Below are 24,313 nucleotides of genomic sequence, written 5' to 3' on the forward strand. Positions count from 1 at the left end.
GGAGCGGGAAGGGCTCTCCCGCCCCCACCCCCCGGGGTACCCTGAGTGAAAAGGCCTAGTGCTGAGTATGGTGGCATGGCTATGGCAGGCGTCATGTTGCTCCCTTCTGGGAGAAAAAGCCATGTGATCTGGATGGTGGCTGATGAGGAGATTATCTGGTGTTGGCAGGAGGTGGTTTATGGGGGTGACTCCTGAGTCACCAGAGACTGGGAGGAAATGGGCAGGTATTAAGTTTTAATAATGATTTTTTTCCTGGCCCCATTTATTAACCTGACTAGACCATTTTGTCTACCCATAAGTCTTAGTCAAGCTAAGACCAGTAGGTTGGAACCCATATTTTGGCAGGGGCAGTGGTAGGGCCACACCTCCTGGTGCTCAGGGGTCTGTGCTCAGGAGTCACTGCTGGAGTTGCTTAGAAGGTCAACTGCAGTGACAGGGATCAAGCAGGAGTTGGCTACATGCAAGACAAATGCCTTAATCCCTATACTATCTCTGTTCCCGGAGCCTACATTTTTGATGCATGCATAGATGATGCCACAGTTTCATAGGGACAGGTGCTTAACTATATAAATGTTCCCACCCTGACCTATATCTATCTATATCTCCCTTCCCGGTTATGCACGTTTACTCGATGCTCACCAAATCCAATGCCTCCTCACACATGGATTTGCATTCTCCATTGGTGAAAGTCTCCAGAGGGTCCTCAAATGATGCGATTCAATTCAATGTCATTGTTCTATTAATTAATTGGCCACATGCAGCAGTGTTCAGGGCTTACTCCTGGCTCTGTGCTTAGGGATTACTTGGGCTCGGGGGACCATGTAGGGTGCCAGGGATCAAACTTGGATCAGCTGCAATCAAGGCAAGCAACCGACCCACTGTGCTATCTCTCTGGCCCCCCTCATTGTTCTGTTTTAACATTGATGAGAAAAGAATGGACTCTTGGCAGTGGTCATTGTGTGGAGTTTGTGCCTTCTTTCTATGTCTGAAATACACTTCCTCCTACATCCCAAAGATTGTGATTTAGTTTCCTTGGGGTGTCTCATTTATCTTAGGTTCAGACCCTAGCAACTCAGGTTTCCCGAGCCCTGCCAGGAGTGATCCCTGAGCACAGAGACAGGTATAAGCCCTGGGCAATGTTGTGTGCGCTGTGTATGGCAAAAAAAAAAAAAAAAAATCCAAAATAATTGTAATAATAATACTAATAAAATAAAACAGAAGTGTTTTTTTTTCTTTTTGGGTCACACCCGGCAGTGCACAGGGGTTATTCCTGGCTCTGCACTCAGGAATTACTCCTGGCAGTGCTCGGGGGACCATATGGGATGCTGGGAATCGAACCCGGGTTGGCCGCGTGCAAGGCAAACACCCTACCCACTGTGCTATTGCTCTAGCCCCTGTTTGGGGGTTTTATTTAGAAGTTTGATGATATTTTTGTGACTAGAAGCATGCCACATAGGAACTTAACTCAGGTTCACGCTAATTGGGCTGTGGTAAAATTGGTTTCATTTATAAAATTAGTTTTGTTTCCTTTATCCTTTTTTTTAAATTTTTTTGCTTTTTGGGTCACACCCGGCGATGCTCAGAGGTTACTCCTGGCTTTACACTCAGGAATCACTCTTGGTGGCGCTCAGGGGACCATATGGGATGCTGGGAATCGAACCTGGGTCGATCACGTGCAAGGCAAATGCCCTACCCACTGTGCTATTGTTCCAGCCCCAAGTTTTGTTTCCTTTAATGCGGCAGTGGCTTGGCAGGAGAAAACTTGCCTTGCATATGTGAGACCCTGAGTTCCATTCCCCGTATTGCAAAAAGGAAGGAAGGAAGGAAGGAAGGAAGGAAGGAAGGAAGGAAGGAAGGAAGGAAGGAAGGAGAGATTCCTCTTGAACTCTGGAGACGGCCTAGCCTTGCGCTTGTTTGTTTGTCTGGTGTTTGAAGCCATGATTCAATTCTCAGCTCTGTGGGGGGCACTCCTGACCATGCTCAGGGGATGGAGCCCAGGCAGACAAAATGCACACTCCAGTCCGTTAGGCTGCCACTCTGGTCCTACTTCACACATTTTATTTTCTTTTTGGTTTTTTTGGTCACATCTGGTGATGCACAATGGTTACTCATGGCTCTGCACTTAGGAATTACCCCTGGCGGTGCTCAGGGGACCATATGGGATGCTGGGAATCGAACCCGGGTTTGCCGCGTGCAAGGCAAATGCCCTACCCGTTGTACTATCGCTCCAGCCCCTACTTCACACATTTTTAAAAAATGTTGTTGGGGTATCAGAGCGATAGTACAGCAGGTAGGGTACAGCTTGCCTTGCTCATGGCAGACCCAGTTCAATTCCAAGCATCCTGAGTAATTGCTGAGTGCAGAGCCAGAAGTAATTGCTGGACGTGGCCCAAAAACAAAAACAAAAAAGGCTCTTGGGGCGCCTGAGAGAGTACAGTGGGTAAAATGCTTGCCTTGCTCACAGCTGACCTGGGTTTGATATCTGACACCTTATATGGTCCCCTGAGCTCTGCCAGGAGGGATCCCTAAGTGTGCAAAGCCAGGAGTAAGCCATGAGCAACACCAGTTCTGACTCAAACAACAACCACAGAAGGCTGATGGGTTGGGGAGATAGTTCAGTGGCTAGAGTGAATGCTGTGTACATGGAAAGCTTCAAATTTGACCCCCCAGCACTGCGTGGAAAGTCCCCTGAGTACCATAGAAAGTGATTCTAGTGGCTCCCAACATCACTAGGCCTAGACAGCCTGGCACTGCTAGGCTGGAACATCCAACTAATGGGACCAGTTAGGCAAGTATCAGTGGGAATGATCCCTGCGTCCTCCGAGCATTGCTCAGGAAGTCCCCCAAAACAAACATGAGGCTAAGAATATGAGGCTAAGAGGGTAAAAGATAGTATAGTAGGTAAGGTTCTTGCCTTGCATGCAGCCAAATTGGGTTTGGTTCCAAGAATCACATAGGTCCCCCTTAGCCCCACCAGAAGTGATCCCTGAGCACTGAGTCAGGAGTAAGCCCTGATCCCTGAGCACTGACAGATATTGCCCTAAAACAAAATAAACAAACAAAAAGATGATAGTACTATTTCCTTTCAGATTTCTGAAATTCTGCCTGAGTGTTTTAGGAGTGACCCCTGAGCACAGAACCAGGAATAAGCTCTAAGAACTGCCGGGTGTGGCTCTAAAACCAATCAACTAAGGTAAAGGTAAAGGTAAAGGCCCTCCCGTTGATCGTCGATTTGCTCAAGTGGGCCCAGTAACGTCTCCATTGGAGACTTTGTTGTTACTGTGTCTGGCATATCGAATACTCTCGGTGGCTTGCCGGGCTCTCCTTGAGGGGCGGAGGAATCGAACTCGGGTCGGCCATGTTGGTCGCTTGTAAGGCGAACGCCCTACCCGCTATGCTATCGCTCCGCTAAAACCAATCAACTAAAAAGCACAAAACCAAAAATTAAAAAAAAAAAACAACAAAACTACCACCAGCAACGAGCCCCCACCCAGATTTCTGAGATATTGAAATAATCTCTGCATTAAATTTGGATATGATGTATATCTCCAATGCACATTATGCTATAAGGGAGGCCTTAAGGGAAGGAATCGAGGAAGTACATCGGGTGAGGAGATGGCTTACATTCCTGAGAGCAAGCTTTACATGTTAGAACCCCATCTTCTCCCCTGCCCCAGTGGTCTCCTGAGAACTGCTGGGATTAACCTCTGAGCACTGCTGGATATTGACCCCAAGTTAAAATGAATAAATAAGGAGAATATTATCATGGACCTCCTGAGAACAGAAGGTTCCCAGTGGTGCTAGGCTGAGAGCCACTCCCTGCTGTAAATTCTGGCATGGTCACATCCTGGGCCTTCTGATGTCAGCCAGGCCCTGGACCCTAAAGCAGTGTTTCTCACCCCAAGACCCTATGGTGAAAATTGTGTAAATGGGAGGCCACAGCACAAAACTAGGGGCTCAACCGACAGCACAGAAGACTACAGGAAGGAAGAAGGTTGCGGAATACCGCTGAAAGCTCACACTTTGGCGGAAGGCAGGATGGACTAGCTTCAGCTAGAGGACTCCAGGAGTTCAGAACCAGCCCCCCAGGAAACAGGCGGGCTCAGGCTGCCCCCAAAGCTACAGTTCTTTGGGTTTCATTGCACGCTGTCTGGTTTTTCTCTCTCCCCGGCCCCAGTCTTTTCCCCTCACTGTTGTGATGACTGGGGAAAACGGTCACATGCACTCTTGTCCGTGGTGCTCGAGGGAGGCTGCACATTTGCTGCGTTGCTAGTTTCTTTTAACTGTGCTCCTTGTACATTCTGGTTGACTGGAGGTTGCCGTGATGCTCAGACACAACGCTCATGGTGGGCTCTCCTACCTGACCTATTTTTAGTTGAGGTGCTTTTGGGGGGTCATGGGTTTGTTTTGGTGGGGGGAGCTCTTTGGGTCACACCCAGCAATGCTTAGGGTTTACTCCTGGTTCTGCACCCAGAAATTATCCTGGCAATGCTTAGGGGACCATATGGGATGCCGGAGATTGAACCCTGGTCGGCTGTATGCAAGGCAAATGCCTTATCCACTGTACTATGGCTCTGGCCCGGTCATTTTTTTTTTTTTTTTGGCAGGGCATGGTGGGTTTGAGACACACATGGCTGAGTTCAGGGATCAGTCCTGGCAGTGCCTGGGGGATTATATGCAGTGTCAGGGATCAAACCTGGGTCAGTGCCATGTAAGGCAAAATGCCGTTAACCTCTGTACCCAAGGAATGGGAATTCACACACCCCTGTTATGGTTAGTCTTTTTCCGGTTCTTTTATTTTTGGTCACATCCAGTGGTTGTTTAGGGCCTATTCTCAGATCTGTGCTCGGGGTCACTCCTGGTGGTGCTTGAGTGTCCATATGGTGCTGGGGATTGAATTCGAGCTTTCTACATGCACAACATGTGCTCAACTCATTGTGCTATTTCTCTGGCCTCGGGGTCAGCCCTTCAGCCCTGGACTTTATGGCTATCGGTCTTTTCTGGTAGGCCCATGTTCAGAACAGGATACAGGTCCTGCTTTCTTGGATCCTAGACAAGGCCCTGTGGTTCTTCTCCCTCCCCATGTGACTCTAGCCTGCCTGGGAACCGGCTTCCAGCCCTGTGATCTCTGGCCTTAATGCCTTCTGTCTCTTCTAGCAGACCCTCTTTATTGCTTTATTAAAGTTCACCCCCACTTCTCAATCCCAATTTTTTCTTATCTTCTTAAACCCGTCTCTGAAACCCTTGCCTCACCCAAATGCCAAGCTTGGCAGAGACCTGAGTGATCAAAATCCACACTGCATCTGATGTTGGAGTTCTTGTTCCACCATTACCCGGCTGTGTTATTGTAAGGCCTGTTTGAATGTCACAAACAAGTGCTCAACTGTTCCAGACTGCTTGACTCATGTTATACTCTTTTCATGTTGCTATCAGTACTTCTCTGGAGACTTTTGCTGATGATCACTTCCTGATTTTTTTTTTTAATTTTGATCACACCTGGCTGTGTTTAGGGGCTATTCCTGGCTCTGTGCTCAGGAGTGACTCCTGGCAATGCTTTGGGGGATCATATTTGATTTCTGGGATTGAACCAGGGTAATCTGTGTGCAAGTAAATACCTTATCCTTTGCTTTTTTTGTTTTGTTTTGTTTATTTGTTTGTTTGTTTGTTTGCTTGCTTTTTGGGTCACACTCAGCAATGCTAAGGGGTTACTCCTGGCTTTGCACTCAGAAATCACTCCTGGCGGTGCTCGGGGGACCATATGGGATGCGGGAATTGAACCTGGGTCGGCTGCTTGCAAGGCAAACGCCCTACCTGCTGTGCTATTGCTCCAGCCCAATACCTTATCCTTTGTACTATTTCTCTGATCTCTGACCTTAATAAAATTAGCCAACCAGGGACTCAGGAAATGATTCAAACTGCTGAAGTACATGCTTTGCCTGCAGGGGTCTCAGAATCCATCCCTGGCACTGCATGGTTCTTTGCTGGGCATGACCCCCAAACACCTAGGCATGGTACTGCTGTCTACAGACTAAAAGCAAACCAAAAAATAAAATAAAATAAGCATCCAAAAATAATTTTCAACCAAACATGAGTGGAACTATAGCTGAGAAGAATTTCTCAAATGCTTTCTCCCTCTTTGTCATTCTTTAAACAGTGGGGAGAAAGTGAATATGTACTCTTTACTTCCCTTGATGTGGTTTAAAGTTCCATACGTAGTTTGCATTTTTTTGTCCATCATAGATCTGTGTTTACTTTTTTTTTTGATCTGTGTTTGTTTAACTATATGATTTAACACTTCTGCTCTGGGAAGGCACACTCCCTTGACTTCCGGTACTCATGAGAGATTATGAATATCTCAGTGTGAGAAATATGAACCAAAAGTAAAGCGGATTATTATTGTCATTATTACTTTTGTTTTTGGGTCACACCTTCTGAGCTCAGGACTTAATACTGGCTCTATTCAAGACGACTCCTGGCAGGATTTAGGGAACCATATGTAGTGCTATCCCTAGCAACCAAGTCAGCTGTGTGCAAGGCAAGCACCCTGTCCATTATATTTTCTTTGTGGCCCAAGAGGATTTTTTATCACTTCCATCCTTCTTCATCTTCTTTTATTTTTGTGGGGGTGGGGTGGAAGCGGGGGGGGGGGGTTGGGCTGTACTATCTTTCCTGACCAATCAGCTCCCTCCTTCTACTCTCCAAATCGGGATTGTAGATGTTAGAGAACAGGCAATAGTATAAGTTTTTCTAAGCAATCTACTTCACTGTCACTGTCCTCCCATGATTTGCTCGAGCGGGCCCAGTAACATTGTGAAACTTGTTGTTACTGTGTTTGGCATATCCAATACATCAAGGTAGCTTGCCAAGTTTTGCCTGCCATTTGGGCTAGATATTCTCGGTAGCTTGCCAGGCTCAACTAAGTTACCATTTATATAAGCTTATGAGAAAGGGATGATGATGCCCATTTGGCAAAAAAAAAAAAGAAAAAACAAATTTAGAAAGAATGACTTCTGCAAAGTTACCTGGAACCTGGAATTCTTCTTAGGTCTCTGATTGACTTTTCATTAACAATCTCCACTGAGGAGGGAAGGTCACACTGACTGTGTTGGAACACTAAATGCCCAAAACAACTGCATAATGAACAACTTTGTAAATCATGGTGTTTCTTTCTTTCTTTCTTTCTTTTATTTTATTTTTTTGCTTTTTGGGTCACACCCAGCCAATGCTCAGGGGTTAGTCCTGGCTCTGCACTCAGGAATCACTCATGGCGGTGCTTAGGGGACCATATGGGATGCTGGGAATCAAACACGGGTCAGCCACGTGCAAGGCAAACGCCCTACCCGCTGTGCTATTGCTCCAGCCCCTCACAGTGTTTCTAATAAAAACAAAAACCTCCACTGAATAGAACAGTGTATAGATAATGCACTTGCCTTACACACAGCTGACCTGGGTTTGATTCCCAGTATCCCTTAAGTTTCCCTAAGCACCACCAAGAGTTATGGCTGAGTACTTCCAGGTGTGGCCCAAAAAGCAGAGAGAGAGAGAGAGAGAGAGAGAGAGAGAGAGAGAGACTCTTTAAAAAAAGAATGAAAAGGGGCTGTAGCTATAGTACAGCGAGTAGGGCAGTTGCCTTGTAACTTCTGTCCTCAGCATCCCATGTGATCCCTGAAAACTGCCAGGAGTAATTCCTGAGCACAGAGCCAGGAATAAGCCCTGAGCACCGCCAAGTATGGCCTAAAAACAAAACAAAACAAAATAAGTATAAAATCCACTGCTTCCCACTTTTTGGGGTGCCACACAGGGAGTGTTGCTTGGGTGGAACCCAGATCTCTGGCATACAAAGCACATACTCCAGCCTCTGAGCTCTCTCCCTGGCCTCGCTTTCCACTTCTATTTGATACGAGTTTAGATCAGCAACTGCAGCTCTATTCTGCCCTAGATTATACTGGGCCTCTCTCTAGGTCTCAGTTTTCTCACCTAAAACCAGAGGTTAGAGTTGATAGCTTTTTTTTTTTTTCTTTTTGGGTCACACCCGGCAATGCACAGGGGTTACTCCTGGCTCTGCACTCAGGAATTACTCCTGGCGGTGCTCAGAGGACCATATGGGATGCTGGGAATCGAACCCAGGTTGGCCAGGTGCAAGGCAAATGCCCTACCCCCTGTGCTATTGCTCCAGCCCCTAGACTTGATAGTTTTATGATCTTTAAAGATAGGAGTATCTGTGCCTCAGTCTTCCACATACCTAAGTAAACATTTATTAAGAACAAGCTCTGGCTGCTGGGGCATTCAGGCAAATAAAATGCAGTTTCTTTTCTTTTGTTTTTGTTTTTGGGTCACACCTGGTGGTGCTCTGGGTTTCTCATGGCTCTGGACTCAGAAATCATTCCTGGCGGTTCTGGAGACCGTATGGGATGCTGAGGATGGAACCTGGTCAACTTTGTGCATTGAAAGTGCCTTCCCCACTTCCTATCTCTCCGGCCCTTTCCTTTTTTGTTTTTTGACCTGTGCCTGGCTGTACTCGGGTACTCAGGGCTTACCCCTGACTCTGTGCCTGGGGATCACTGCTGGCAGGGCTCTGGGGATTATATAAGATGCCAGGGAAAAAACACGTGGCAGCCTTATCAAGGCAAGGGCCCTATTTGCTTGTGCTAGTCTTCAGCCCCCTTAAGTATAGTTTCTGATTTTGATAAACCCCCATTCATTAGATGGATGCATGCATATGGTTGAAGATATGGATAAGCATTTTGGTGCCCAGTACGAGTATTGATGTGTGGTCTGAATAAAATGATATCTATGCGCAGAGCAAGGGGTGGGGGGACAAGGAATATTCTAGACTGCGTGAGACCGGAGCTGAGCTTGAAGGTTAAGTTCAAATTTAGTAGGTGAAAAAAAAAGACCATTTTTCAAGGTGGGAAACTACGTATGCAAAGGCACAAAGTGAGAGAACAGTGTGGGGTCGGGAAAGGCAAAAGTAACTTGCTCTTGGTCTCTCTGTCTCTGTCTCTCTTTGTAGCAGAATAGACAGAGAAACGGGTTTGGTCTTGGTATTAAAGGGTCCTGAATGTCCGGAAAATTTATCTGAGGACTAAAGCTTTCTCTTTCTTCTTATTTATTTTTAAATGTTTAAAATTGAATCACTGTGAGATACAGTAACAAAACTTCATGATCGAGTTTCAGTCATAAAATGATCGAACACCCATCCCTCCATCAGTGTACATTTTCCACCACCAACGTCTCCAGTATCCCTCCCACCACCCCCGCCCCAGCCCCTGCCTCTCTGGCAGATAATTCCCTTCTTACTCTCTCTCTACTTTGGGGCATTATGGTTTGCGATACAGATAACGAGAGACCATCATGTTTGGTCCTTTACCTACTTTCAGCACAGATCTCCCATTCCAAGTTATCCCTCCAACCATCATTGGCTTAGTGGTCCCTTCTCTATCCCAGCTGCCTTCTCCCCCAGCTCAAGAGGCAGGCTTCCAACTGTGGGCCATCCTCCTGGCCCTTGTCTCTACTGTCCTTGGGTGGGACTAATGTTTTCTAAGTGATTCTAAGGAGCATCCTTAGGGAAGGAGATTCCCCCAAGGGCTTCAGAGGGAGGACCCTAATATGCTACAGGCAGAACAATTCCACTTCTACCTGCTCTTGTCTAGAAGGTTCTGCTTGGTTTCATCTGACAAAGTTTCCACTGCTAAAACAAGCAAGCAAACAAAAAAGTGATGGCCAATGGGGCTGCTGGAGGGTTTTCTGCTGGAGAGAAGTGGAGAGAAACCCCTGCAGGAGACTTTCCGTGTGGGCTGGAGCGGGGCAGGGCCCTGGGTTTTGCTTAATTTAGGGGAAGAGGCTGTCCTTCAGCTGCCTGGACTGGAGAGGGGGCATTATGATTAGGAGCTAGGGCGCACACTTCTCTGGTAGGGGAACACTAAAATTTAGGTCTCCGGTGGCGCTTGGAGAAGAGTGTGATCTCTAAGAGGTAGTCTCCAACCTGGGGGCGGGTAGAAGGGAGGAAAGGGAGCAGGCAGGAAGTGGGTAACTTCTAACAAAGGTGCCTGTGGCGGTTTGCCCAGCCCAGGTGGGAGGGGCGGGGCCTAGGGCTGGGGTGGGGGTGTTTGTGTCACTTAACTCGAGATCTGGGGACTCCAAGGGAAGGAGTTTTGAGCTTATCTGTGGCTAGTGAATGGAGGGACTGGGGAGCTGACAACCTTAGGTACTTTGGGGATTCCCAGGGCAAGGCCCTAGGATGTCTGATTTGGGAGGAGCAGACCTTGGGGAAAGCCCTCAGCGCCCTCTCTGTTCACCCAGGGACCATGGGCTGTAGTTGCAGCTCAAACCCTGACGATGACTGGATGGAAAACATCGACGTCTGCGAGAACTGCCATTACCCCATAGTCCCCCTGGACGGCAAGGCCACGGTAAGATGCTCTGAGGCTGTGTGAGGGAACAGCGCAGCATCCACAACCAAGGATAAAGAAATAAGGGCTTTGAGACACCACTAGGGCATTTCACCCTGGATGGAGAACAGGAAAGATGGCTCAGAGTGGGGAGGGAACTCTTCTAAGGTCACACAGCAAGTAGTTGCAGACTCAGGGGTAATACCCAGCCTGCTGGAGAAGTGGAGGTCTGGGCAGGGGGGAGGGAAGTGGGGATGGGATCCAGGGTCCTCTCTCACCCTCCTCTCCTCTCCCACCCTACAGTTGCCTCTGCGGAATGGCTCTGATGTGCGCGACGCACTGGTCACCTATGAGGGCTCCAACCCCCCGGCCTCCCCTCTACAAGGTGACTTCAAACAGCTTGCAAGACCAGGCCTGTGGCCACGAGGCCACTGGTCTCTGTCTCCTTACCACAACCCTCTAGCCTGTCTAGCCCTCTCTTGTTCCTGCCCTCTAACTCCTATGCCCAAGGCCTCTTCCCCACCCCCACCCACTCCCAGCTCAATCCAAGCTTGTTCTCCCTCATGCCATCTGTCATTCATTCCAGACAACCTGGTGATCGCCCTGCACAGCTATGAGCCCTCCCACGACGGAGACCTGGGCTTCGAGAAGGGAGAGAAGCTCCGAATCTTGGAGCAGTGAGTGACAACCCCCACCTGCCCCCATTACACAACTTTGCGGTGCAGGAGTGTGTGAACAAGAGGGGTTCCCCACCCCAGCACATGCCTTGCGGGTGCCCTTGAAACAGAGGGGGCGGGGATGCTGGTGGGGCTTCACCAGCCTCTCTGAGAGGGTTTCCAGCTCAGGGCAAGGCTCAGCATACCACCCTGACTACTGCTGTTGCACAGGAATGGAGAATGGTGGAAGGCACAGTCCCTGACCACCGGCCAGGAGGGTTTCATCCCGTTCAACTTCGTGGCCAAAGCGAACAGCTTGGAACCCGAACCGTGAGTGGGGACCCGTTATGGGGATGGGTGGAAGCAGATCTAGGAACCCCGGCAGAGAGTGGGAGCTAGAGGTGGTGGTGACAGCTTACGGCTGATGGAGGCGGAACGGGCTCAAGGCTTTCATTTTTGCCTTGCGCAGCTGGTTTTTCAAGAGCCTGAGTCGCAAGGATGCGGAGAGGCAGCTCTTGGCACCCGGGAACACGCACGGATCCTTCCTGATCCGTGAGAGTGAGAGCACTGCAGGTGAGCCCCGGGGTGGTTCCGGGGGCAGATCCAGATCAGGGGGCGGGGCCCTGGACCGCGCTGGCTCCCGGGTCTCTGGACCTTCCTGGTGGCACCAGGTGCGCGCCTGCCTCCCCTTCCTTCCCTTGACATTCGCTCACCCCTTCATTATTTCAGGCTCCTTTTCACTGTCGGTCCGGGACTTCGACCAGAACCAGGGGGAGGTGGTGAAACATTACAAGATCCGAAACCTGGACAGCGGCGGCTTCTACATCTCGCCCCGCATCACCTTCCCAGGCCTGCACGAGCTGGTTCGCCATTACATGAGTGAGCCTGGCAGGACCCCCTGGGCTGTGCCCCCTCTGGGTGCCCTGCCGGCCCGGGGTCCCCTCCCTTCCCCGGCCGCAGTCGGCGAGGCGCTGAGCCGGCTAGTCCACAGCCCCGAGAGGGGGCCTGATTGGCGGGGGGCCCGGGTTCCCCCTCACTAACAGTCGCGTCCCGCCCTTCTTGTCCTCGCAGACACTGCGGACGGGCTGTGCACATGCTTGAGCCGCCCCTGCCAGACGCAGAAGCCCCAGAAACCCTGGTGGGAAGATGAGTGGGAGGTTCCCCGGGAGACGCTGAAGCTGGTGGAGCGGCTGGGGGCTGGCCAGTTCGGGGAGGTGTGGATGGGTGAGTGAGGGTCTCCAGGGCTTCCGGGGCAGGGGGTCGGGGGGAGGCGTCTGCTGCGTGCCGCGACAACGCCTTGGTCCAGGGCACCTGCCGGTGTAGGGCGCGAGGTCCTGAATGACGCCCCTAACCCCTCCACGCTCCAGGGTACTACAATGGGCACACGAAGGTGGCGGTGAAGAGCCTGAAGCAGGGCAGCATGTCCCCCGACGCCTTCCTGGCCGAGGCCAACCTCATGAAACAGCTGCAGCACCCGCGGCTGGTCCGCCTCTACGCGGTGGTCACGCAGGAGCCCATCTACATCATCACGGAGTACATGGAGAACGGTGGGCACCGCCGCCGAGTGCGGCCGCTGGGGGCGCTGCCCGCGCTCGGCCTCTGCAGAGCAGGGGGGCGGAGACGCGGCTTTGCTATTCAAACCGGCTCAGCTAGGAGGGGTTCCAGAGTCTTCCTGGGTTCACAATGCCCTCTTCGGAGGCAAGAAGCGTGGCATCTGAGCCCATCTGGGAGCCCAGACTAAGGTGGCCGGTTGCCGAAGAGAATTCACCCCTCTCTCCTCAAACCTGCCGTGCCATCTGCCGTGTTCAAAGCCGTGCCACGATCTCGGTGGTTGGGTGGGTTTCTAATCTCATTGGTCTCTTCTACTGCTGCGCTAAGGGAGGGAAGATACACCCCACGGCTTTATTTTTCCGTACTGGGTGAGTCCCACTCCATCCCTTGGCTCACTGTTGGACTGAGAGCTCCAGGCAAGTGTAGAAGTTTCTCAATTCATGGACCAGAGAGATAGTATAGTAGGTAGGGCTCTTGCTTTGCATGTGTCTGACCCAGGTTCAACCTCAGTACCTCATATGGAACCCCGAGCCTACTAGTAGTGATCCTTGAGTATAAAGCCAGGAGTAAGCTCTGAGCATTGCTGGGGATGGCCCATATTTCTCCTCCCACTCCCCAGGTTTCTAAATTCAGTTTTGGCATCAATTGCTTCAGTGGCACGGGTTAATTCCCTAATCCACCTCTGATACTCAGTGTCACTAATACAACAGGGAAATCTAAGTCAGCTCACCCAGAAATAATATAGAGCAATCATCAAAGGATTTGATTTGTTTAACTGATTAGAATTTGACTCCGTGGCTTAGGATTCTAGCCTCACCATTGGGTTACCTTGGGCTAAGCACTTTGATTCTTTCTGTCATAATTTCTTTATGTTCAATGTTGGTGAATAATACAAGAGTAACTCACTCATAGGGTCTTTGTGAGGATAAAAGAGTTAGGACACTATGCCAATACACTGAACAACTTCGTTGACACGTGTTTCTGATTCCTTGGGAGTAAAAAATCTGTCCCGCCTTCAGGAAGGGGAAAGCCATTACTTGGTTAATGGGATCTGGAAATGGTAAATGGGTTTTATTATGTAGGTCGATTTCAGTTGTTAAGTTGCTTGGAGTTCTGTGTGGAGGATTCTGAGAAGCATTGAAAATAGGTTCTGGGATTGATTAACAGCATCTGCCACAGACATGGTGGAAGAATGTTAGTGTATGACCACATAGTTGCTGTGTCTGGGGAGAACTTTGATGACAAATTCAGTATTTATAGTGGGGACACCCAGGTTGCTGTCATTCTTTTGGGTTGCTGTCATTTTTTGCACACAGTTTTGATCTCTTGAGAAGAACCAGCTGTCACTAGCTTCATGCCAGCAACTCCCATTCTTGGTGTTCTACTTGTCATTCTCCACTACCAGAGAGGTAGTTCCTTGAGGACCAGGCCCCTCCTTCCCACTTACCACATTCAGCACACATTTATTGCGGCTTACTTTGGGCTAGGCAAGGGGAGCATGGATAGACAAAGCAAGGTTCCTGCTGGCAGGGAAATCTGGTTTCAGTTATGGGCAATGTTTGTGCCATAGGAAAGTTCCAGTATATCAAAGGAATGTAGATAATGATGCAACTTATTATGCTTGATAGAGAGGTTTCCTAGAAATCGTTTAGCTGGGTCATGGAAGAAAAGTAGATTTTTTTCGCAAAAGAGTTGGGACAAAAACCGACTTTGTTGTGAGAGCCCAGTGAAAAAGTCTCAAAATTATCTAGGGTGGGTGGAATGAAAGAGGCAGGAGTGGAGGGATGGGTAGAAACTATTGTGCTTTGGGTGCCATATCCCACTTGTAACATGAAGCTTACTGACCTCTGCAACCATACCCTGGCCAGTTCCCCCAGAGAAGACCTTCATGTGCCCCCGGTATCCTCACTCTGAGCAATCATTCCTCCGGCCTCAGCTTACTCTCCCCTGCCACCAAACAGACATCACTTCTCGATCCCCAGTTAGCAGAGAAGGGTCTGGAAGTTTCTCCCTGTGCAAATTGGAGTCAACCATTCTCACTTCTGTCCACAGGGAGCCTAGTGGATTTTCTCAAGACATCATCAGGCATCAAGCTGACCATCAACAAACTCTTGGACATGGCAGCCCAAGTAAGGAAACAAGGGTGGACCTGGGCCTGGGCACCGTCCACTGGGGTGAGGGTATGTGGCCGAGACTACTGACCTGTGTCTGGTCTGAAGATTGCAGAGGGCATGGCATTCATAGAAGAGCGGAATTATATCCATCGTGATCTGAGGGCTGCCAACATCCTGGTGTCTGATACCCTCAGCTGCAAGATTGCAGACTTTGGCCTCGCACGCCTCATCGAGGACAATGAGTACACAGCCAGGGAAGGTGGGTTTGGGCTATCAGGGAAGACTGGGATCTGCAGGATTTGACCAAGCAGATTCAGGTGACCTCACTCTACCTCCTGCTAGGGGCCAAGTTTCCCATTAAGTGGACAGCACCAGAAGCCATCAACTATGGGACGTTCACCATCAAGTCGGACGTATGGTCTTTCGGGATACTGCTCACAGAGATCGTCACCCATGGCCGCATCCCTTATCCAGGTCAGATCCCCATTGAAATGGTGTGAGTAAGGGCAGTAAATCCATCTCTTTCCACTCCTTTCCAGGCTCAGAATAGGAAAATTCTCCTCCTTCCCCAGGCAGATCTGAGCTTAGCTTTCGCAAGCAGATGCCACATCTCCCAGGACTGGTCTCTGTCCTTGTAGAGCTCGTCGCCCCTCAGTACTCCCAGATCTTTTCCTTAGTTTGGACACAGACTGGTGGGATAAAGAGCATCTGGCCCAGGGGGCTAGAGGCCTGTCTTTAATCACCCAAATTGCCACAAGTCTAACTTTCTGTGTGGTCTTCATCAGCTCATTTCTTCTTTCCTCATCTGTAAAATATAAGGTTAGAAAAGCACTTGGGGGCGGGAAGGGTGGAGAGGTAGTAGAGCTGGTAGAGTATTTGCTTTGCATGCAGCCAACTCTGCTTCTATTCCCAGCATCCCATATGGTTCCCTGAGCACCACCAGGAGTAACCCCTGAATTTCACTAGGGGTCTCCCACAATTTTTTTTTTTTGGTTTTTGGGTCATACCCAGCAATGCTCAGGGGTTACTCCTGCCTTTGCGCTCAGGAATTATTCCTGGTGGTGTATGGGGGGCCATATGGGATGCTGGGGATTGAACCCAGGTCGGCCGTGTGCAAGGCAAACACCCTACCCCTGTACTATGACTCCAGCTCCCACAATTTTTTTTAAAAGAAAAAAATAAAAGGACTTACGGACTGGAGAGATGGTGCAGTTGGTAGGGCACCTTCTTTGTATGCAGCCAACCCAGATTCTATCCCTGATACCTTGTATGGAGTGAGTCCACCAGGAGTGATCCCTGAGCCAGTCCTGAGTACTGTCTAGAGTAGGCAAAAATAAATAAATAAATAAATAAATAAAAAAAAATAGAGGAGAGAGAGAGAGAAAGCTTTGAATGATACTAAACACTAATGAGGTTTAAGGTGTTATTATTATTTTGTTTTTTTTGGGGGGGCCCCAACAGTGCTGTGGGGTCTACCAGGGTGATACTTGGTGGTGCTTTGGGATGATGGGTGATGTCAGGGCTTGGGCCTGGGGTCCCGCTCTTTTTCAGCCATTTCTCTGGCTCTCTGGCCGAATACTAATACTACTACTACTAATAATAATGGTACTAAATAATAATTACTATTTCGTTCTGGGAGGGGATCAAACCCAGGGCCTCTCACATGCAAAGCAAATGCTCTTCCACAGGTTACATCCTTGGCCCCTTGGATTATTTTATTAATGATTGCTTTGGGTAATTTTTTTTCTTGCTTTTTGGGTCACACTCAGCGATGCACAAGGGTTACTCCTGGATCATGTACTCAGGAATTACTCCTGCTGGCGGTGCTCAGGGGACCATATGGGATGCTGGGAATCGAACCCGGGTCAGCGGTGTGCAAAGCAAACGCCCTACCCACTGTGCTATCGCTCAGCCCCAATGTATTTTTTTTTAATTGAGTCACAGTGAGATATACAGTTACAAAGCTGTTCATAATTGAGTTTATGTCTTTAAAAAGAATAAAAGAGGGGCCAGGGACTGGAGTGATAGCATAGCAGGTAGGGCGTTTGCCTTGCATGCGGCCGACCCGGGTTCGATTCCCAGCATCCCATATGGTCCCCTGAGCACCGCCAGGAGTGGTTTCTGAGTGCAGAGTCAGAGTAACCCCTGAGCATTGCTGGGTGTGACCCAAGAAGCAAAAAAAAAAAAAAAAAGGATAAAAGAGGGACCAGATGATAATATAGCAGGTAGGGTGCTTGTCTTGAATGCGGTTGGCCTAGGTTTGATCCCTGGAGCCGGCATGGTCCCTCAAGCCTTCCAGGAGTGATCTCTGAGCTCAGGCACTCAAAATATTCCAGTCTGGGCTGGAGCGATGGTACAGCATTAGCTTTGCACATTTTTTCCAGATTTGATCTCTGACATCCCATATGGTCCCCTAAGCACTGCCAGGAGTAATTCGTGAGTTTAGAGCCAGGAGTAACCCCTGAGCACCACTGGGTATGGCCCCCAAATAGATAAATAGAGTAAAAGAGAAGGCTAGAGCGATAGTATTGTTGAATATCGCATTCAGCATAGCCAACCCAGATTTGATCCCTGCATCCCTGGAACCTCATATGATCTCCCAAGCCCTCCCAGGAGTGGTCCCTGAGGGTAGAGTAAGGAGTAAGCCCTGAACATCACCAAGTGTGCCCCCTCCACCCCACCCATCCATGTCCCACTAGAAAAAGAAGGCGAGAGAAAGAGGAACAGGCAGGAGCACATGCTTTGCTTGAGGAAGGCCTGGGTTAATTTCCCCAAGCAGATCAGGAGTGACCATCAAGCTAGGAGTAGTCACAGAGTATCACAGGATATCCCCCTCCACACCCCCCCAAACAAAATGAAACAAAATAAAACAAGAGGGACATGTAAATAACTCATTCCCACCCTCCCATAACCTCCTGGACAAAGTGGGTTTTTTTTTTTTTTTGCTCCTGGCAGAACTTGGGGAACTGTATGGAATGCTGGGGATTGAACCTGGGTCAGCCACATGCAAGGCAAATGCCCTACCCGCTGTACAATTGCTCTGGCCCTGGACAAAGTTCTTTACCATTGAATTCAGCCAAGACCAGAATGGAATTGTTTTTTTTCTTTCTGGGCCACACCTGGCAGTGCTCAGGGGTTACTCCTGGGTCTACACTCAGGAATTACTTCTGGCAGTGCTCCGGGGACCATATAGGATATCAGAGATCAAATCTGGGTCAGCATTTGCAAGGCTAATGCTGTACCTTCACTCCGGTCCAGGCTAGGAATATTTTGAAAGGAACTTGCTAGGCAACTCTGGGGAGAGGAAGTAGAAACCAAAGACAGGTAGGGAGAGAGGAGCCGAATGGTGGTTTTGCAGAAATTTCTCACATCCACAGGGCAATGGGCAAAAACTTGTTCCTGGGAAGGTGAAGGCACCTTCCAATCAGGTGAGAGCCCAAAGGATTTTTCTGCTGGGCACTGGCCCCGTCACAGAGCCCAGGACACCGCTGAGGCTACTCCAGCTGTGTAGCCAAGGGTCCTTACTGCCCCGCCACTGTGCCCACAGAGGCAAGCCCATGAAGAATTTCTCTATTAGGAGAAAAAGGACAGTGAAAGCCTGATGATAAATTGCGAATGACATCTGGCTTCAGGGTCAGGGAGACAATGGGGAGTAATGGGAAAACTCACATCTGCTCTAGCAGATGTTTGCCATTAACACAGGGGCACTAATAATCAGAGCTTCGGGGTTGGTGGGTTTTTTTTTTTTTTTGAGAGAAACCAGAGCTTGGAGTTTTAGGAAAATACACTATTGCCTGAAGCCTGGGAGATAGTTCAAAGGTTTGGGGTGCATGCCTGGAAGTCAGTAGTTTCTGGGTTTGTTCTTCAGAACTTCTTGACCTCTCTAGCACCACTGGATGTAGCCCTCTGCACCACTGGGAAGGTCCCCACTGAAGGAAAAAAAAACTATCCATCTTTCAACTATTAGTGATCGTTAATTGATTAATAATTAAAGAGATAGCATTTGGAGTTTGGGAATGTAGGTCGAGTGAAAGAACAAATGTTTTGTATGTGTAAGGTCCTGAGTACAATCTCTGGCACTCCAAACCTCTTCCCTTTTCCTGTCCAGTACTGCCAAGTATGGCCACACTAGTGTGGAAGGAAGGAAGAAAGGGAGGGAGGGAGGGAGGGAGGAAGGGGGGGAGGAAGGAAGGAAGGAAGGAAGGAAGGAAGGAAGGAAAGAAGGAAGAGAGGGAGGGAGGGAGGGGGGAGGAAGGAAGGAAGGAAGGAAGGAAGGAAGGAAGGAAGGAAGGAAAGAAGGGAGGGAGGGAGGGAGGGAGGGAGGGAGGGAGGGAGGGAGTATCTTGCACATAAACGATCTAGGTTTGATCCCAGGCATTCCATATGGTCCCCTGAACACTGCAAGGATTGATTCCTGACCACAGAGCCAGGAGTAACCCCTGAACACCGCCAGGAGTGGCCCAAAAACAAAAACCAAAAAAGACGGAAGGAAGGAAGGGAGGGAGGGAGGGAGGGAAAAGGGAGGGGAAGGAAGAAGAAAAGACTCTATGGAAATTAAAACAAAATAGGTCTGTGGGTTGTCTTTAATCTGAGGCCGCTATGGATTTGCACCCTTGACCCTAGCCCTGGGTGAATCTATCTCCCCTGTCTATGTCCTCCAGTGTCTGAGTTTGGAGTGTGTGGCATCTACTACTGGAGGCTCCCAGGAGCAAGGTTGAGGGAAGAAGCTCGCCATTGATAAGACTCCTGTCCAGACAGTGCAGAGTAAAAGTTTCTTGTTTTGGAGGCTGGAGTGATAGTACAGTAGGTAGGGTATTTGCCTTGCCTGCAGCCAGGTTCAATGCCTGGCAACCCCTATGTTTCCCCGAACACTGCCAGGAGTAATTCTTGAGTGCAGAGCCAGGAGTAAGCCCTGTGCATCGCTGGGTGTAGCTCAAAACCAGGACCCTTGAAAGACAGTCTTTGGGGATGCCTATCAGGGTCTCTTCTCAGGCGCCAGAAGGAGGAACCAAGGCCACCTAAGTTAGAAACATATTTCTTTTCTTGTTTTAATTTTTTTTATGGGGGGAGGGTTGTGTGTGTTACATCCATTAGTGTTCAGGGCTTACCCCGGCTCTCTGATCAAGGATCACTCCTAGCAATGCTCAAGGGCCCATCTAGGGTGTTGAGCATCAAGCCTGGGTCAGCGTGCGCCTATATTATTGCCCGGAAACACTTCTGCCATGAATGGCCTGTTCTTCAAAACAGCTTCTCTCTGGCTCCACATACATGCAAACTGCCACGGGGCCAGGATGGAGCAGAGGGAGGACACTGACACAGAGATAATTTTATTTGGCTTACACAATGAGGTCTGTTTCTCCCCAAGTAGATTGTGCCTTGCTGGGAACAATTTCCAGTGAGCAGCTCATGTGTCTGTTTGATCTGAGGCTGGAGAAACCTCATCACAGTCCTTGCTGAGGCTGTCCATCCTGCCCTGGGCCCTGACCATCCCTTCCTTTTCCACCAAATGGTAGTATTAAGACCAGAGAAGTAGTATAGGGGAAAGGCGCTTGCTTTGTTGTCAGACGACTCCAGTTAAATCACTAGCAATGTGTATGGTCCACAAACGCTTTCAGGAATGACCCCTGAGCACAAAGTTAGGAGTAAGAATGGAGCAGCTGCTGGGTGTGCCCTTTCCCCCAGCAGAAATAAAAATTTCCTTTTTGTTTGTTTTATTTTGGGGCCACATCCGGTGGTGTTCCAGGCTTAATCCTGGCCCTGCATTCAGGGATCACTTCTTGCAGGGCTCAGGGGACCAGACAGGATGCCAAGGATTGACTGCAGGTCTGTCTGCATGCAAGGCAATAGCCCTGTCTGCTGTATTATTGCTTTGGCTCCATACTATCACAGTTTTTGATTTTTTAAAATTTATTATATCATTTTCATTTAATTTTGGGGTCATGTTCAAGGACTATTCCAGACTCTACTTGGGGACTGCTTGTGGTAGTGCTGCGGGACTATGTGGTGCTGGGAATCAAACTGGGGTCAGTTGCATGCAAGGCAAGTGTCTTTCCTTAAGCCTGTACTATCTCTGGCCACTAGATTTTTTATTTTTGTTGTTTGCTTGTTTGTTTTTTGGACCACATCTGACAATGCTCAGGGCTTACTTTCTGGCTTTGCATTCAGGAATTACCCTGGTGATGCTCAGGGTACCATATGGGATACTAGGGATCGAACCTGCTGCGTGCAAGGCAAATACCCTACCTGCTGTCCTGTTGTTGCAGCCCCTAGACTTGGTGTTTTTTTTTTTTTTGTTTTTTTGTTTTTTTTTATGCCTTGCTTCATTCAGTCTTCATAGCAACTCAGTAAGCTAGGGGCTACTATTCATTCAATTTTCCAGATGAGGAAACAGAGGTTCAACAAGGCGAGGTGGCTAACCCAAGCTCTCTCAGCCAATGTGTGCACTGCTTGAAGTATGCTGAGAATTGAGTATCCCAGTCATAGCAGATACTTCGAGGAGCCTGACATTTAGCAGGGACCCATTAGGGGTTGACCTTCTTGATTGACTCACCATCAATCAGGAGCAAGATCTTTTGGGGATTCTTACTCACACCATGCTAGCTGCTCAAGACTGTGATCATCACCCCTGGCTTCCCGCTCCCACGGTCTGGAACCTTAATGTCATCTCTCTCACCCCTGTCTAGGGATGACTAATCCTGAAGTGATTCAGAATCTAGAACGTGGCTACCGAATGGTGCGACCTGACAACTGCCCAGACGAGCTGTACAAATTGATGATGCTGTGCTGGAAAGAGCACCCAGAGGAACGGCCGACCTTTGACTATCTGCGCAGCGTGCTGGAGGACTTCTTCACGGCCACAGAGGGCCAGTACCAGCCCCAGCCCTGAGAGAGGCCTGGCAGGCTGGCCTGAAGCCCTCTCCCATCTAGCAGACATGATGGTGGTGGTGGTGGTGGTGGTGGTGGTGGTGTGTGTGTGTGTGTGTATGTGTGTGTGTGTGTGTGTGTGTGATGTGTGCTTGTGCCATACTCTTATGGCTTATGCACATCATAGACTTTGCATTGGCTCCTGCCTGCATGTGACACCCACCTCACATGTCTCCTAGGTGGGTTCTGTAACGTATGGGCTCTGCACATGTATCTTATACAAATGTGGCTGGTACTTGTTCTGGTCAGTTGTCTTCTCTAGGCCCTTCCACTTCCTGAGAATGCCAAAGAGAAGAGAGAGGCATGTGACTAACATCTTCTGCCCATCCCCCTTTCCTTTTCCTAGGCCATCCAAACGCTCCTTGAGAACATGGGCCTTATCTAATACCTCTGTATGCTCCTCCTAGTGCCTGGCACATAGTAAGAGCTCAATAAATGTTTATGAATGACAGTTGTACATGTCTCTGTTCCCCATTTCCATCTCTTGCCAATGGGAAGGGTGGGGATGAATTCATCAAAGGATGAATGTTGGGGGATTCTGCATTAATGAAAGGGTGTCTGCTGGTAATACTGTGGGTCAAGAGGAAGTCCCCCTTATTTGTGAACACCTTCAAGTGATACTGCCTCATTCCAACCCCCCAAAATTCTGGGTGATCCCTATCCAGAACTTCCTAGGAAGCAGACATGTTCTCTTTTTTTTTTTAAATATGGAACGCTTCATGAATTTGCGTGTCATCCTTTCGCAGGGGCCATGCTAATCTTCTCTGTATCATTCCAATTTTAGTATATGTGCTGCCGAAGCGAGCACGACATGTTCATTTTTTAAAGAAATGCTTGTTTTAATTTTTTGCTTTGTTTTGTTTTGCATCACACCTGGCAGTATTCAGAAATTACTCCTGGCTCTGTGCTCAGGAATCTCTCCTGCTGGAGCTCAGGAGACCATATATGATGCTGTGAATTGAACTCAGGTTAGCTGTGTGCAAGGCAAGCACTCTACCTTCTGTACTATCTCTTTGACCCCAGAGATGTTCATTTTAATTTAATTTTATTGGTCACACCCATCAGTACTCAGAACTTATTCCTGGCTATGCATTCAGGGATCACTTCTGGTAGTGCTTGGGGGACCCTATGGAATGCCCGGGATTGAATCCAGGTCGGTCGCATGCAAGGCAAGCACCTACCTGCTATAGTTCTGGCCTCATAACATTCCCATCTTAAAAGAAATGCACTTTTTCTTTGTTTGCTTGTTTCTTTTTGGGTCCCACCCAGTGAAGCTCTGGCTAGGTCTTCATTAGTATGCAGGGAACATAGAGTTAGCTCAGGGCTCTTGCTTGTGAAGGATGTGCTCCAGTCCTTTCTGTAATCGCCTACCCAAGAAATTGTATTTATTTATTGTTTGGCAGGGGAGGGCAGACACATCTGGCTGTGCTCAGGGGTCATGCCTGGCTCTGTGGTCAGAGATCACTCCTGGCAGTGCTCTGGGGATAATATGCAGTGCTGGAGATGGAACTCAGGTCAGGAACTAAGGCAAGCCTTCCTCCTCTCTGTACTTTCTCTCCAGTCCCTATCTATTTTATTTTTATAGGAGGAACTTGAACCATACTGACTTGTGCTCATGGGTTAGTTCTGACTCTATGCTTAGGAATCACTTCTGGTGGTGCTCACGGGAACCTGTATGTTGCTGGGAATCAATCCCAGGTCAACCACATGCAAGCAAGTGCCCTATGGACTGTATGGTATGCTACAAGGTGATGAGTGCTAAGAGAAAATACAGTGCACGAAGGATTAGAAGTGTCCTGTTTAGAGGAGATCTCAATTACATTTTTATATTAGAAACTGGAGAGACAGTGGGGTCAGACACTGGCCTTGCATTGTTTTGTCTTGGGGCCACACCCAGTGATGCTCAGGGGTTACTTCTAGCTCTGCACTCAGAAATTTCTCCTGGGCTGGAGAGATAGCACAGCGGGTAGGGTGTTTGCCTTGCACGCGGCCAATCCGGGTTCGATTCCCAGCATCCCATATGGTCCCCTGAGCACCGCCAGGAGTAACTCCTGAGTGCAGAGCCAGGAGTAACCCCTGTGCATCGCCAGGTGTGACCCAAAAAGCAAAAAAAAAAAAAAAAAAAGAAATTACTCCTGGTGGTGCTGATCCCAACCGCATGGGATGTCAGGGATCGAACCCAGGTCGACCATGTGCAAGGCAACTGTTGTACTATTGCTCCAGTCCTCAAAAGCAATTTTAAAAGAAGATATTTAGTTAATTGAGTGATTTGTTTAAGGATTTATGACACACCTGGCAGTGCTCAGGGACTTTTTCTGGCTCTAACCACTTTACTCTCTCTCCAGTACCCCAGAACTAGAGATTTAGGGAGCTGAAGAGAAGATGCAGGAAATAAGGTCCTTGCCTTTAATTGTGCAGATCCTAGTTTGAATCCCTGCTACCACATATGGTCCCCCTAGCACTGTCAGAGATCACTCTTGAACCCAGAGCCACAGCCATATGTGGCCCAACCCATCCCTTTCAATACATAAATAAATGTGGCTACTTTTTTCTTTTCTTTTTTTTGGGGGGGGGCGCATAGCTGGCAGAGTTCAGGACTTATTCCTAGCTCAGTACTCAGGGATCACTTGTGGCAAGCTCAGTGAACCATATGGGAATTGAACTCAGTTTGCTGTGT

The 24,313-nt window shown here is 48.9% G+C and overlaps 1 protein-coding gene and 1 non-coding gene across 3 annotated transcripts in view; one reads left to right on the top strand and one right to left on the bottom strand.

The window, feature by feature from the left end:
* LCK (LCK proto-oncogene, Src family tyrosine kinase) overlaps nucleotides 1-21,598 on the top strand; it is a 31,979-nt gene extending 10,381 nt beyond the window's left edge. Inside the window, exons 1-13 of one of the 2 annotated variants that reach the window (XM_056123440.1) lie at nucleotides 10,135-10,207; nucleotides 10,303-10,412; nucleotides 10,695-10,776; nucleotides 10,978-11,068; nucleotides 11,279-11,377; nucleotides 11,517-11,620; nucleotides 11,777-11,926; nucleotides 12,119-12,271; nucleotides 12,415-12,594; nucleotides 14,651-14,727; nucleotides 14,818-14,971; nucleotides 15,055-15,186; nucleotides 21,396-21,598. In XM_056123440.1, the coding sequence (XP_055979415.1) occupies nucleotides 10,308-10,412; nucleotides 10,695-10,776; nucleotides 10,978-11,068; nucleotides 11,279-11,377; nucleotides 11,517-11,620; nucleotides 11,777-11,926; nucleotides 12,119-12,271; nucleotides 12,415-12,594; nucleotides 14,651-14,727; nucleotides 14,818-14,971; nucleotides 15,055-15,186; nucleotides 21,396-21,598 (1,530 nt within the window). In that variant the 5' untranslated portion in view covers nucleotides 10,135-10,207; nucleotides 10,303-10,307. Of the gene's footprint in view, nucleotides 1-10,134; nucleotides 10,208-10,302; nucleotides 10,413-10,694; nucleotides 10,777-10,977; nucleotides 11,069-11,278; nucleotides 11,378-11,516; nucleotides 11,621-11,776; nucleotides 11,927-12,118; nucleotides 12,272-12,414; nucleotides 12,595-14,650; nucleotides 14,728-14,817; nucleotides 14,972-15,054; nucleotides 15,187-21,395 lie in introns of those variants that run through there. The other variant, XM_056123439.1, reaches the window with a different exon arrangement.
* Nucleotides 21,599-22,337: 739 nt separating this feature from the next.
* LOC130032291 (U6 spliceosomal RNA) lies at nucleotides 22,338-22,444 on the bottom strand. Its single transcript, XR_008793827.1, has one exon. It is a non-coding gene; the product is annotated as a U6 spliceosomal RNA (small nuclear RNA).
* Between the last annotated feature and the right edge of the window lie 1,869 nt (nucleotides 22,445-24,313).

Source organism: Sorex fumeus, unplaced genomic scaffold (genome assembly GCF_029834395.1).
Source record: "Sorex fumeus unplaced genomic scaffold, SorFum_2.1 ptg000047l, whole genome shotgun sequence".
Classification (NCBI taxonomy): domain Eukaryota; kingdom Metazoa; phylum Chordata; class Mammalia; order Eulipotyphla; family Soricidae; genus Sorex; species Sorex fumeus.